The sequence below is a fragment of the Lampetra planeri genome, chromosome 37 (genome assembly GCF_965212315.1).
Source record: "Lampetra planeri chromosome 37, kcLamPlan1.2.h2, whole genome shotgun sequence".
Lineage (NCBI taxonomy): Eukaryota > Metazoa > Chordata > Hyperoartia > Petromyzontiformes > Petromyzontidae > Lampetra > Lampetra planeri.
Genome location: NC_136143.1, coordinates 8,348,747 through 8,365,044, shown reverse-complemented (window position 1 = coordinate 8,365,044; position 16,298 = coordinate 8,348,747). Strand labels below are relative to the sequence as shown.

At 46.2% G+C, this 16,298-nt stretch overlaps 1 protein-coding gene across 1 annotated transcript in view; it reads right to left on the bottom strand.

The window, feature by feature from the left end:
• CLUH (CLUH binding protein of NUMT mRNA) overlaps positions 1-15,774 on the bottom strand; it is a 79,156-nt gene extending 63,382 nt beyond the window's left edge. Inside the window, exon 1 of the mRNA XM_078611995.1 lies at positions 15,479-15,774. Within this exon, the coding sequence (XP_078468121.1) occupies positions 15,479-15,767 (289 nt within the window). The 5' untranslated portion in view covers positions 15,768-15,774. The remainder of the gene's footprint in view (positions 1-15,478) is intronic.
• Positions 15,775-16,298: the final 524 nt, after the last annotated feature.

Genomic DNA, 16,298 nt, shown 5'->3' with positions numbered 1-16,298 from the left:
GCAACACGGCAGCGATACATCCCATGCATTATTTATACTGCAGGCAGCACAGCGCTTTCATTGTTGCTGGATGAAGGTTTTACACCCCCCCCCCCACCTCCACCCACACCAACGTCAGTCATTGGAGAAGTTTTGCCGTATTGCATAAAGGACACGCACGTCGGCAGAATTGCCGGGTCTTCTCACGACGCCCGTCACGCACGGGAGACGATGCCGAAACGGACTTGTCCACGCAGTGGCAAATCGCGCTTTGAAGGGAGAGAGGGAATGGAGGAGCCGAGGGACCGGTTCGCGTACAACCTCGCCAGCGAACCCAAGTTGCTGCAAGTTCAGTGTTTTACGTTGATTTTGTTTAACCAGGCGAGACACTCATGAGACTAGGATATGAGTCTCATTTGCAAGAGTGCCCTGGGGCATCAGTCTGCCAGTAGGGGAGGGGGGGGACCATTGCCACATATGGTCCCAATCGCAGTTGAGCGTACCGCACCATACGGCTGCGTCGATGTGGCGATGGCAGCTAAACTATCGTTGTAATACACAGCCATCGCAGTAGGCGTCACCCTTCATCGCCGTCTCTTGTATCTCGCGTTTAATGTCCATCATTATCCATTTTCCCACCCACGTCTCGATAAATCCCCCCTCCCCGCACCATCGCCATCCCTCAGGGGGTCGTCGTCCCCCCCCCCCCCGCTGCAATGCCATGGTCCATCTCACCCCTGCACAAGATAACCGATCTCATTCATCGCAGAGATCGGCCCACTGCCGAATTTCTCACTGGTGCAGTCCCAGAAGCTGCCTCGCCAACTCCTCCTCGTGGTGCGTCCTGCACAAACCTGCTTGAAGCTAAATAAATAAATAACGGCGGTGGCGCAGCAGAGAAAGTGGGTGTTGTGCAGGCTGGAAGGCCGGGTTAACGCGTGCACGCGGGGTGCTGCGAGTGCGCACGCCGGAGGATTTGGAGTGCGTGCGCCGACAGGGGAGCGAGCGCACGTAGAGCAGAGCAAATGATCACAATTACAAGGACGCCGTGGTGAGACTCTGAAACGCGGGTCGAAGAAACTCGTCTTGTAAAAACACCAGGGCAATTATTGCAAATTACAGAATAAATTAAGCCTCCCACCATGAACACTTGATGGATGACTTCTTTGAAAAAAAAAATTACGGTTAAGAAGGAAGACGAGTTTTTAAAACATAAATTCAGGGCCAAAGATAATCGGGTCATGGATACGAGGAATTCCACCGCACTGTAAATATGTAAATTTATAAATAAAGCAACGAACATCGCAATATACTTCACATTACACCCTGCATACAAGAGCTTCGCTTTGCGATACTGTCGGGTCTCCATTTAAATCCGAAACGGGTGCCCAGTCTCCAACAAAAGTGTTCCCCTAAAACGGTCTAATCCCACATCTTTGGCCCAGTGGACCTCATTTAATATCTGCTTCGAGTTGCATTTTTAAGGCCAGAATAAAAAATGGGAAATACGAGTCCAAACCCTTGACTCCCCAAGAGCAATTTAAAATCTATCAGTTAAAACATTTCGCTGCAAGTGCTGTGCCACAAAATCCATCCAAAGAAGTTACAGCTCGATAATTGGTTTTTTTTACCCCTCTATCTGGCAACAAAACTGACACCGTTTTTACAAGGAGTCATGTTTGCATAGACCACAATACCTGCAGCCATAATGCAAACAAAAAATATAACTTTGATAATATATGAACTGTCCTTGAAGTTGATTGGTCCACACCCGAGACAGCTTTCCTTAGAGCCTAGTCTCACATGGGTTGGACCAGATGACGCCAAAAGGCGCACAACTCAAAGACAATGCACCATCAGAGTATGAGAGCTCGGGGTGAGCATTTACACCATTGGAACCTCATTTGCCAGTAAAAAATATGATAATTGTTTTTTTACCCTTCTCTGGCAACAAAACTGACACTTTTTTTTTACATGACTCCTTGTAAAAAAAGTGTCAGTTTTGTTGCCAGATAGAAGGGCAAAAAAACAATTATCATTTTTTTACTGGCAAATGAGGTTCCAAAGTTACAGCTCATTTACAGTGCTGTACTGGATCGCAAAGAGTTTTTAACATGCAAAACGCACCTAAAGCGAAATTATCAGACGACTTTATTGTCACGCTTGTTTACCCGAGCAAATCCTCGCAGAGTCTAACTGTGCCTCATCAGGCGATCCTGCTGAGTTTTCACAGGAGGGGGCGATGGTTGCTATAGGTGTCTTCCCAATAGGGTAATTTGCAGGAAATATTTCAAATTTTGTCAATTTGGACCACGACGCCGGTACACAGCTCTTGCGAATGATGTCGCGGGACCTTTAACGTCCACTGTTCAAAAGCAGACGGCGGTTATTTTAACGATTAAAACACCCCGGAAACAAGCATGGCGACTGCTGGGTGTGAACCATGAACCTCCACAACATCTGGAATCATGCCCAACAAGGCCCTTCTTCCTGCGAGGTAAAAGTGTTACCACCACTAAATGATAAACGTACAAGAGACTTGACCCATAGATGTGCCAACATGACTATCTATTAAGCTCATTACTAAAGTATCGTTATAAACCACTCATGTTACACCAACCCACCCCCCTCCACACCCCCTAAATATGGTATGCAAGGTACATGCATGACTGGACAGTACTATCCATGCAATAGCGTAGAACTGTACTTAGGCGTCCTTCAAACTGTAACAAGCACAACATTTTAGCGTACATTACAACATGTCAGCGTGAGATTTTTGTTCAAAAGGCAAGCGGTATCACATCAATATATCAATTCATGGTGAGATGGACCTTGTCATTCCAGCAGCGATAGGCAAATACATATTTGCCTCTTTCAAAAAAAAAACGAGTACCCACCCCGACCTCTAGGTATTAAATTACCGCTTGAAGGTCAACCACGCAGAGTCCGTGACGAACCAAAGAAAATGCCACAGCGCCTGCGCCAATCGTGCGGGGAAGCTCTGTCCAAAACAACCACGTTTTTTCGTCTCACCGTGCATCCGAGCCACGCACACCGAACGTGCCAGACCCTCCGCCAGGTATTTAATCGTCTACGTCTTTTGCAATGCGCCAATTTAATCCAAAAAAACTAAATTCGCATTACTATATCTCTCTCGGCACGTTGCATAAATTTGGAGCCGCTCGAAAAAAAAAACACTTCCAAATTCCCATGACCAAAAGCATAAAATTGGATTTCCACGCGATGCATTGTGTGGCCCAGGATTGACGGTTTAATCATCTGCGATAGTCACTCCTCAACGGTTGGCTATGCGTAAACACTGTACCACGGCGCAGTGGCGTATGCATGCACAAAAAGCAGAGCCCACACGCGGGGGCGCAATAACCACCACCGGTGAAATCCAGAAAAAAATCTATACCAACACTTCATGACGGTCAAATAAACGGACAACCTCAAAACACCGCTCATTCTTTATGGACTACCCGTAAATTAAAAAGCCGCTGGAAACACGGGCACCGAGACGGGAAGGGTTCTTTATTGGGCAAAGCATTTTACACTGCATCTCTCATGCCCAAACATTTTTGGGTCTCGAAGAGTACGCCCTCTGCTGGACAAGCTCAAACATTTCTCAGATCTTCCTATATTCTCAGATACGTCTATTATACTGGTAGGAACCTCCTGGTTACACCAGCCCACAAGGGATTATTGTGTCCGTCGTGTAGGGAGGGGCTGGGTGGGGAGGGAGGGGCTGGGTGGGGAGGGGCTGGGTGGAGAGAGTGGGGCTGGGTGGGGAGGGGCTGGGTGGGGAGGGTGGTGAGGGGTGGGGCTGGGTGGGGAGGGGCTGGTCACCCCGTGGTGCCCTTATAAAACTCAACGTTTCACCTACTCACGCCGGCTTGTGCCCGCCCTCACAGTCTGGCATATTTGCGGAATACACCACGCCGCCGTTGACCCTGGCCCTTGAACGAGCAACCCAGGAATGTGTTTTTAATAGAGAAAAAACGGTTACTGGTTATCTGCACATGCATAGAAATAACCCTCAGAACAAATCACTTTTTTTTTACCTTTCTAAATGATAAAAACGAAGGCAGATGCCATGGTGTAAAATGGCTCGAACGCGCTGGACTTCCAATCCAGAGGTCGCCGGTTTGATTCCATCTCCTGGTGCGGAAGTTGCACTTGTAGCTTTACACTGAGAAAGGAGGGAAGATGTGTGCCATGCGGTGGACTTGGTCTGCCGTGCCATTTGTAGTTCGTGCGTGGCAATCGGCGCGTTCATTATTCAAATTCCACCGAAAACGATTACCGGTTCCTGACTGAGGACCAGTTATCGATTATTATTCAAACGGTTTACTGGTTGTGGTTTAACAACGTTTAAATAGTTGCGTGTGGTGATTAGCGAACTACGTGATAAAACTGGAAACAAAAGTTCACCAACCCCAAAGGTGAAGTATGGTCAAACCACCACAATGATATGGCGAGGCCTCTAATCGGTGTTCCGAGTTTATCTTGCTGGCACACGAGGGTCGTGTTGCTTTCAATTGAATTCGCTGCAATGGTAAAATGTACCAACACATTCATTCACGATTACAATTGTGACCCCGAATCGCTGTCGTTAAGTGAGCATGCAGAAGGTGAATTCTCCCAACCCATGGGTTAAAAATAGTAAGTACAGTAGAGTTATATGCACTTTCATTCTCAGTGAAAGCAAGATGTAGCATGTGTCTGGAAAACGGAACCTAATCTTCTTTTGTATTGCTGCTGATGTAGATGCCGAGCAACAATTACAATCTCACATTCAGGTGTTCAAGCCAAATAACCACGCCAGGAGTAGCTGAGTGTATCACTGTGATGATGTCTCCTTCATATTTGTGGATCCAGCATTGCGTCGTTATACGCTGTACGGTCTGTTCTGGATGAACGCAGTCGCACACTGGAGAGTTTTTTTATTTTTCCTTTGTGCGTGAAAGGCAACATGCTGGACTATTAGTGTGCCAGAAGAGTAAAGTTGATGGTGGCTGATGGGACTAGATTGGTGATAAAATGGCAGACAGAGAGAGAGAGGAGGGAGGGGACATCCCCGAGGCTGACCACCGTGGAGTTGGAGCGATAGGATCAGCTCACGTGCGGGAGGCAGACGGATTGTGGCAAGAGCATACACGAGGGATGGACAATGGCGACGCGGAGTGGACACCACCATCCAGCAGTGAATAAGCCAAAGCCGACTTCATTTTTAGTTTTTTTAAGTACGGGAACAACTTCTTGGTTCTTTCGGTAAAGTCACATAGAATGGAAATAATAAAATAATAAAAATAAATGTAATAAAATAATTCTCACGACGTTTCGGCCACCTACGCAAGCAGCCGTCCTCTTGCGTTGTGGCCGAAACGCCGTGAGAATTTTTTTGTTTTATTTTTATTATTTTATTACTTCCCTTCTACGTGACTTTACCGAAAGAACCAAGAAGATGAATCCCTGCAGTCACGAAAGCTTTAAATCGACCACAACACAAGCTGTACACTGACGACGTAGAAGGCCATGAACTAATTTTAAAGTTAAATACAACAGCCAAATATCCCAGTGCGCGCACCGACAAAACGGGAGGGTCGCGAGTTTTAAAAACGCACGTTCATCATTCTATTCGGTTTCCGAGTGGGGATCGCGAGACATGGGCGAGGCGAGATTTGCCGCAGTGCGTGCCAAAAGCCGAACTCTTGATGCGACCCAGAAAAGGGGGCGATCGACGGGGCAAGGAGACGAGGTCGCGCAAATAAGCCGACGTACGACACGGCGGCTCGGGGGTCAAGTGATATTAGCGGTCACATGGGGCCGCCCCCCCCCCGCCTCAATCCCGTCTCCATCCGCTCCGCATTACCAGGCGTTATCCCTCGATTTCGGAGGCAAAGCGCGTACGTGACACAATGTACGTGCACGTCACGGGCCAAGGCTGAGCGGTAAAATTAATTCGAGACAATAAAAAGCATTTCAAATGCATGGGGGTTCAAATCAACTGGGTGCCCCTTTCTCAGGCCTGCGAGTTATTAAAATGAGGCCAAGATAGGATCGTTTGAAATGTCAGTCGTGTTGTTAGCATCTGACGCAATACATTATTGGCTCATGGGCTTCTTGCTAAAATATACATCATCATCTACTGTGTTCTGACAACAGTGGTATCCTATTCACAAGTGCAACCACAGTACCGTAATTTGCAATGTACACTATTGTACTTATTTTTTGTTAATGATTCTTGAACGGAGTAAAATTAAATCGAGACAATATCCAGAATCGCTGGGATGGATTCGTTATTATTGCTCAACTCTCACACACACAAAAAACAGACATGGTTTTTGGAACAGCGATTTTAACATGTTTAATTGTAATTAGGATGCTTTGTTTAATTAATTGCAAAATCTGTGTTGTAGATACTGTGTCCTTTTGTTTTTGGTCTGGTTCTCACAAAGGCCCTCTTCGGATTCCAACCTCAAACACACCACCGTTTTTACTTATTTTTTTTATTTACTCTGCTTGTCTTTTTTTTCGTGCGAATAAAGAATAACAGAATGATAATAAGTCTACTGTATTGTGAATTGCTCCACACAGTGTGTGAAGTATTTCAAGCAAAAGCTATTTAAGACCAGCGGTGGATGAAACGAGGGAATGAAGATCATGCAGTTTCAGACCAGGTAGCAGCTGTGGTTGGACCATTTGACTCACATATTGTAGAACCCCAAGTTCAAATCTCCAGTTGGGTCTCACATGAAATCAACCATTCTTCTGATACCTTTAAAAAACAATACCAAGCTAAGGTGGGTCAAACGCGATTGTTCCTATGGAGGAGACTGGTCTCTGTCATAGGAGTGTGACATTTCCCTCACTGGCACACGACCATGGCTACATCGACCTTACGACCTTCGTACCACCCTCTTTGCAGAGAGTAGATGCAATGATGTACGTTACGGCCGTGAAAAAGGGACCTTCACTTGCTCCTTCCCTTGCGTCACTTCCATTGGATTGCTAAACGCCGAGGGAGGTCATAATGCGCTTAGGGGTAATGCCACCGAATGACACAACAGCGAAATTAAGGTGTATTGGTCACGCCGAACCGACAAGCCATTTGGTTGCTTCAGATTGTGGTGCTACATCGAACCATCAGCACAAGTTGTTTTGACAAACCGAGGGTTCTCGAAACACGTTCGATTTGTACCGCTCAAACAAACCCTCGTTGGCTTTTTCATCCGCGGCCAACAGAGGAGTTTGCCGGCAGTTCGTTGTGGGGTGAACACAGAAACATCTCCCAGGAATTTGTTTTCGTTTGGAGTTTTTTTTCGCTTTTACCTATACAATCGCATTCCCCAACTGGAAAAGTTGCAACGCAAAAAGCACAACCGCAGGCGGTACAGCATACAACCCGCGACAAAACAGAACGTGCACACACATGAAACCTACTGCTGCTGGTGCTGTGGTGAGCAGTGTTCTAGAGACCATTAAGCTGAGGATTTTCTCCAGTTTATCCAGTTTACTGTTGAGCCATTACTCAATCGGGGCGTGTTACCCATGGCAAAATGTTACCTGCCATGGATAAATTATCTTCAGTTGCCTGCTAGCAACGGGGTAAATGTTTAACGTCCCTTCACTAAACACGGTACTGTACTCCCTGTGCCAGAAGGCTGAAACCAGTCCGAGGAAATGAGATGCCAACGTAAAAAATCGATGGAAATTTAGGAGCCAGTATAAAACGGCACACGTGGCTGCGGATATCCGACTTTCTGTAACATCTTCTCGAGAGGAAGCGGCATCCTGATGCTATACAAATCAAAGCTTTTGTTTTTGTTGTTTATTAGGGGGTGGGGTACAATGAGAGCTGCAAGTTGTTTTATTGTCAATACACCTCTGGATAAGGGGCCTCTCCAAGCCTTGGAGGGATATTTGGATCATTCCAGACCGTGCTGGTCAAGTGTAGAATTGGTCAAACTGCAGCAGAACGTATTTTGCTCGCACTACTCTCTACTATGAAAATTAAGAATAGGTTTTATCCTTACTGGCAATAAAACAGGTTTTAAGATCAGTTTAACACGTAGGCTTTCGCCTAGTTGTTCAAACACCAAATAGAAACCTATTTTGCAAGGAATAAAGCCTGCATTATCCACACACAGGACTTGTGGTGAACATGCAAACAAACTCTAATAATCGATGGGCATTGTCTTTGAAATTGATTGGCCTACACCAGAGACAGCCTTCTTTATGGCTTAGTCTCACAAGTGCCAGACCAGAGAACGCCAAAAAGGCGAATACAAAGACTCTTATTTTTAAATCCTTTATATTAAGTTCGCTTGCTTGCTTACGACCGTGCAAATCTTTCGGTCGTTTTTTAACCCACTTCCCGTGATCCAATCGAGCTGACATTTTGCACACAGACTCGTTGTGCGTGACAATGAATGTTCGTGAAATTTTTTTTCCAAAATTTTACACTTTTTAGGACAAAAATATTATATTTAATTACCAATTGCTTAATGGTGCAATGCAATCATGTGACCCATAGGTGGCAGCCATCTCAAGCCAGAGGACGAGAGGACTCTAGCCGCCACGCATATAAAGGATTTATAGTGAAAAACTTTGTTTTTACGGGTTAATTTTTTCATACTTTTGATACTGGCAAAAAGGGCCTGATGTAGCTGCCCTCTACTGCCTGCGATGTGTCTATTACACGAGTATTTCGCGCAGCCTTGGTCACCCACCCAAGGACGAATCCAGGCACCACAATCCAGCTTGGCTTCCGAGATGTTGAGATTGGGGAGCATTCCAGGCAATTTGGTCACGTGTACAATGGGGAGGTGCAGAGTAAAAACATACAGCACTGTCCTAAAAGGGCACTTTAAATGCGTAATAACAGGAATAGAACATCACAAACTAAATTGAGATAACCCAATGGCGTGACATTTTAGATTACACTGGATTATGTTGAGGCTGCTTTGCCATACACCAAGCGAGTTTGTTTTTTACACTCACTTGGTATGTGGTTAAACTGGTCACCTGCACAAAAACAATGCATTGTCACTTGGCAGCACTTTGCAAGATACCCACTTAAGCGAGTGGATTTCAGAGCAGCACACGCACGGCACTGGAGGCACTGGGACAAAGGGCAACGTGCCCAGACGATGCTTGTATCCAAGTGAAAATGTAAAAAGTCTTTATAATCACGGTTCGGTGCATGCGTTGCGAGCGTATCGATTACAACTGACGAATCGATGCACCGATAAATAATATAATAATGTATGGACCTTTGTGAATCCATTGCTGGATGAAAACCCCCTCCCCCCCGCACGGCTTCAGTCTTTCTGGTTGTTTTTGACCATACTTCACCAACCCGGTCAGTTCAGGTTTGTGGAAAACAGCACTCTGGCAGGAGTTCACAATACCGCAGCTATTATAGAACAAATGCAGGCATACAGTAACAGGACAAATAAATGCTTATTGCTTAATACCACACAGGGGACTTCAAATACTTATTTGCAGTAAGTAGTCGGAATGTAACTATTAATCCATTTAAATCCATTCGTAAGCTCAGGATACTGCATCGTGCGCTTTCAGATGTGCTTCTGCAGCCGTCTGGAACACTCTTCCTTCCGATATTAGGAAGCCACTGGAGCTACGCACTTTTAAAGATAGTATGAAAACTCGTTTCTTTCAAACTGCTCTTTGTGCTTAGTTTGCTGTCCTTACCCCGCAACGTACGGTGCGAAAGAAGTTCAACAACGTGTCTAAAAGATAATCTACGCAAATTACTCACGAAAGTACTTTTCGGATAATGGACTCAACAAGACACGAAGACGAGACCACTTAACATATAAGACAGGTAATACAACACAAAGAAAGCAGGATAACAAATCAGGACAAACTAATTCCTTGAATCAAATCGTAACCCTCATTTGTCCCTACTGAGAGCACGGTGAGGAGTGAATCATTACATTCTTGCTAAGAACCAGTGCCACAGAGGCTTGTAGAGACTGGATGTCGGATACCAAGACTAGAGATATGGAGCCGAGAGCTACCAACTCAGCATAGTTAGCGCACCCTAATACCAAGCCGTGTGGACCATGAGAAAGCCGCGTGGGTATGTACACATGTAAGGTTGACTTAAATGTCCACTTTTGACCTCCAGGCCACGAATGTAGTGGCTTTTACTCTGCTTATCAAACCTCTGTGTCAACAGCTCCAATCTCAGAAAATTGCTAAAAACCCAAGCCGTCGCCATCTTTGACGATCACGTGACGTCAAAAAATCCATGGTGCACCTGCACCCGAGCTCCCTTTCAATCGCTCCACTTTTACCTGTGGACATCTTCTTTGCAATTTGATTCCTTGGCTACCACTCCGTCATTATTCTTGGATATCGCCCATCATCCTTTCCAACGAAGCGTCCCTGCCGAAGCAGGACGATCATTCTTACAGAGTTCCTCCACATGGAATTAAATCCAGATTGAAAACTAGTTTCTTTAGAAACGCTTGTTTTGTGTTTAGTTTGTTGTCCCACATCCCACACATCTGATTAGCACGGTTTGCTACATACAGTGCAAAATAAGTTCAACATACCAAGAGTATACTTCTCTTAACGTTTTGAAATGTGTAATCAAGCTACGTTCTCTAATTACCGTTTCTTCTTTTCTGTCTCTCAATGTAATTCCAAGCGTGCATATCTCGACGCTTCTTTGCACAATTTTCAGTTTGCTACATTTGTTGGTCAATGCCAGTGTTTCTGAATGATTAGTCACAGTCGACAGTACAAGTAAACGATTCACAACTTCCCCCTTCAACATTCTAGAAATATAACACACAATTATACCATCAATTCTGTCTAAATTTGATATTTGCTGCACAAGTTGGTCACATTATTATGGATGCCACGGTGGCGAGATGTTAACTCCCTTGCCTGGTATACAGGAGGTCATGGGTTCCATCCCGACCCTGACGCCTGTATATTTGGAGCTTGCATGTTCTCTCCGTGGTCACGTGGATGTTTCTCCGGGTCCTCAAGTTTTTTTTCCCCCTCCACATTTAGAAACATGAGTTTAGAGTATTTGGCTGCTATAAATTTCCACGTGATAAGCCACTTTGTTGATCTTTCATTTGTGGCCAGGTCGCTTCTGAAAAATAGCTATGTAGCTCAGTGGGCCCGACCTGGTAAAATAATAAAAATTGTTTAAATTATTTACAAAAATCCTCAACATTATTTACAGTACATCCTGTCCACAAACTGTAACTAACGTAGTTTACATTACAGTAACGAGGTTTTTGTCCTTTGTAAAGCAAAAATCGGTAATTTTTCAACTGCAAATCAACATGCTCACATAATTCAGAGCCCCAGGAGGCCTCACTTTTAGGAATGACATGACACTCATTCCGTTTGTGCCATTTCGACTTTGCTTATTTTTAAACCTCTATGCCTCTTGCCAATAATAGTATACTGTATTTTTTTTTATTATACTAGAATTTCGGCAGCCTGTGGCCTTATTCTAGCTCCTGCAGAGGGGCTCATCTAGCGGCACTACACACCTCGCCCGTCACAACCACTGATGTCTTCTCCCCCCCCCCAGATACTACGGACTCTTGTGTGTAGGGTGTGTAGGTCTATATGACTCTATAGTAGATACTACCGACTAAGTAGATACTACTGACTCTATTGTATGTAGGTTGTATGAAGGGTGTGTAGGTACATATGACAACAAAATTAAAATTGGGGGGGAGGGGGGGGGTCGACAATTGTTGTATATCTGTTGGATCAACTTTTTACCCCCACATCCGAGGGGGGGGGGGGTCCACTTTCTGTAACTTTTTGATTGAGGCCTTCTGAAAGGCTCTCATGATTTAGATGACGGACAAAAAACGGACATACGGAACGCCGACACTTTTATAATGGATAAAAGTCTTAAAGAGATACAAACTACTGTACACAAGGCTACGTATTTTAATACACTATTCAACGATGCATATTTGCCCGGTTTATAGTACTTAACCATTGCAGCACCGTATATGTTGTGCAATTTGATACAGTACAACCTAATACTCAAAATTCGATGTTATACATTTTCCACATCACAACCAAAAAAAACAATGCGATCAACATTGTTTTAGACTTGCAACTGCACAAAACGTGTGACATGTAAGCAAGTGAACAAAATATGCTGTCCTGTGAAAAGAAACCAATTGTGTTGTACGATCAGTACAGTTCGCCATATATTAAAACTCATTGCCAGTATGGTTACGGACATGAATCGCATCTGGTCCGTATAAAAAAAAAACTAATTTCCAGAATTCCAGATATGTTCTATGTTGCGACATTTTTAATGCAGGAATCCACATCTACTTCTAACACCAGCTCGGTCCAGTTGGAACAGAAAATCAGCGAACTGCCAAAGAACACACACACACATCTTCAACTCCAGGGACATGGGAAAATGTGGCCTTTGTGGGTCCTCTAAGTGAACACTTTTATACAGCGAGGTCCAGATGTCTTGTGACCACCCATTGAATTATCTAAATCTAACTTTTTAAAAGTAACGTTTATTTAAAAAAATGATTATGTAAGGGGAGAAAAAAGGTAGGGGTCAATTCATATGGGAGGTGGGGGGGTGTCCCAAGACATCTGGACCACCCTGTCTGTACAATCACACACTTTGAACCCACATGCTAGGGACATTTTGCTACTCGTGTGAAAGAATGGCTCAATACAGTGGTGCTGTTGGTGCACGAAAATAATTAAGGAAAACCCGATCTGCTATCGGGGTGAAGAATCGGTGCAGAGGTTCGCGCACTGCACTATGAACCCCGGCAACCCGAGTTAGATTGCCGGGCCATGGCTAACATCAGTGATGAATGATATCCCAACCGGTCCTGGGCCCCCTCCACTTCACTCAACATCATAAAAGACAAACATCCCCCCTACAGCCTGAACAGACTGTTGGGGCAAGTGCTGTTAGCGAGCCCCTATGAATGCCGGCACGGCACACGAGGGGGTGAGTGCCCTGCACCACGCCCGGCCGCCTTTGTCTCCCCATTGGCGATGTTTACACACCGCACCAGGTACTCATTTGAGGAGGCAGAGTCAAACTTGGGGAGGCCCAGGACCGATTCCGATAATTGTCAGTGGTGTTGGCCGTGAGCGCGAATCGAACTCGGGTCGCTGGGTTCGTATGCAGAGCACCGAGCATCATAGTGAAGTGTGGTCACACAACCCCCCTTGACCTACGACGGTGTTGGATTGACAAACGGTCTGTGCATTTAATGTTTTCATCTGCCGTGGAGTGGTTATCAAAATCCCTCTGCCATCAATTATAATGACTAGCCTCCCGTGCATCAATATTCTCGCTTACCTTCTAAAAAAGTAACGTTGATTTCGCTTGCGTGGAATAAATGTTACGTAAAAAAAACCAGGTAAGCATAACGCGTAGAGTATTAGCAATACATGTGTTTTAACAAATAAACTAAGATCTAAGCGCATGCTCGAAAGACCTGCGATGCAGACGGGGCAACGGCAGTGGCGACATATCTCGCGATATGAAAACCGGTGTCCGTTAGCACACCGCAGGTCAAACACACGCATGCCACGTGTGCCCGCACACACCTGATGTACCACCACGTGACTCGTCATAGGTGAGGCGCGCAGTGCCCACCCAGCGGCTCGCCTTTCAAACAGTAGGTAATGTTGGTGACCTTGAGATATGTTGGTGACCTTGAGGTATGTTGGTGACCTTGAGGTCCGCGTGCCGACACGAGGTCAGGGCCATGCGCGAAGTAGCACGCACACACACACACAGCACCCCCAACAACACCCCAACAGCACCACTGCAGGCAGTCTGCGTGGGTGACATTATCAGTGTGGCCACGTGCAGTACAGTACGGTATAGCGTGGTCCAGATGCCTTGTGACCCCAAAATTGTATTGACCCCTAACATTCCCCCCCCCTGCTTTGCATATTCATGTGGTAAATGGGGGGGGGGGGGGGTCACAATACATCTGGACCTCCCTGTACAGTACTATGTTGTAAGGGGGTTGGGCACATTGTACTTTGGGCCCGCTCACGGCTAACATTAGTGGCGAGCGATATCTTAACAGATGCAAGCCAATCGGTTTGAAAGTCAATGCATATTGAATTATTATCGGATAATTGACGTGTCGTTAATGCGTACCTGAAACATCTTAACACCTGTTGCATTGCCAGAAAGGGGTGAAACCCATTCTTATTTTTGGAACTTTAATACTGGCACCAAACAAACAAAAAAAGATCTCGTGGTGTGGGGAAGTATGGTCAAACAAGTCACACAAGCGACGTGGCGTGTGCCAAGAGCTAGCTCCATGCATTTGGAAATGACCCAGACATTATGAGTATAGGCTTGTTTAAATCAAGGTCCCGTTTAAAAACAAAAGACTTTGTCTCAGCTGACTGAGAGTTTCGCTCTCAGTTTATAGTCTCAAAATGTGTATTAAACGCCTGTATGGCTATGTGGATGTGATCTCTCCCTTCCGATATTCGGACGCCACTGGAGTTTTTCACTTTCAAGTCCAGATTGAAAACTAATTTCTTTAGAACTGATTTTTGTTTTTAGATTGTTGCCCCGCCCGCACCCCCCATGGCACCTCCTAAATGGCTCTGTTGGCTACGTACGGTGCGAAAGAAGTTCAACATACGGTTAACATGCAATGTGGTGATATGGGCCCGACAGTGAGATCCCCAACCAAGCCAAGAAGCTTGTTTCGTCTCATCTCGACAGAACGGCCAGTCACATTTTCCGATGGACAAGTTGGAGGGTGATTTAGCACAGCATTCACATCCAACGTTGTGTTTTTGTTCAGAAACGCGAGCGGCAAGTGTTTTGTTTGCATGGGAGAAGTTCACCACATTCGTATAATTGTGCCCAGCTGCAGACGGTTATTAAAAGGCACACCACACACACACAACACCAACCCACAATCCCTGCTTATGCAACCGAGGTTACAAAACCCACCAGCAGCATCCACGATCTTCATTAAACATCTTCACCACCATCATCGATCTTCCATCGTCAAGCAGTGGGGGGGAGCTGGGGATTGCTCCACATTTGAGACAAGACCTACACACACTTGCCTTGCAGTCTTCTCTGACCTCTCGTGCCTTGCTCGCCCCCACCCCACAAACGTCCAGGTGTAACGCCGGAATATGTTATGACCATCATCACCCCCCACGGTGGTTAAAACGATCCCACCGTGTGTGGCCAATAACCCACCACCAACACACCAAGACGGGATAGGGCAACGCCAGCACGCCGTGGCCAAGCTCGAAACCGCATCTCGTGCAAGAACACCTGAGCTCGATACGACAGCAACAACAAACTACAGTACACGCACGCACACACACAGCGCCGCAACGGATGAGCACACGACCACTCCACGTGTAACGCAACGCGAACGCTTCGTAAGGGACACGAGCGAACCGCTTTGCACCCGGGACCCGGGGGGGGGGTTCTTACCGCAGCAGCCGTTCGCTTGCAACTCGTCTTTTTTCGTGTCCTTCTCCGCACTTTTCGTGCGCTTCGAGAGCGGCTTCTTGTCCTCCGTTTTGCTCACCATGGTGCCTTTCCGCGTGCGTGTGTTGCGGTGAACGCGAGTGACAGACGGCCGACGACGAGTAAAGTGGTTGTGCGGTGCGTACAGGCAGGCAAGGCAAGGCAGGCAGCAAGGCGGGCGGGCGGGCGGGTGACACACGTACAGCGCTATACCCTTGAACACACGTGTTCGAAAGCTCTCGGACACCAGCATGGAGGCCGTGACGTCACCCGCGAGGCTCATGCCCCCTTCACCTTATAAGGAGTTGGGGGGCCACCAGGGCACGCCCATTGTGGGGACGCCCCCCTTCACGCCCCGCCCCCTTCTCCACGCCCCGCCCCCCTCTCCACGCCCCGCCCCCCTCTCCACGCCCCGCCCCCTCTTCACGCCCCGCCCCTCCCTTACTCTCCACGCCCCCTTCGCGACTCTTGGGTTTCACAAGAGTCATGGTTGTAGGAGATGAGAGCTGTATTGGGATGCATTGGGAATGGATTTTTTTTTTGGGGATGGGTTTTGTTAGGTTTTTCTTGGGATTTTAATGCTCATCCTTAAGATATCAAGCCATAGAAGATCATTGTCTTCCTTAAAACTACCCACTGAGGCCTAATACTAATGCATGGCTTAAAGCTTTCGTGACTGCAGGAATTCATATTCTTTGGGTCTTTCGGTAAAATCACGTAGATTGAAAAATAATAAAAAAAAGTATCACGACGTTTCGATTTTACTGCATACACATAGCTCTCA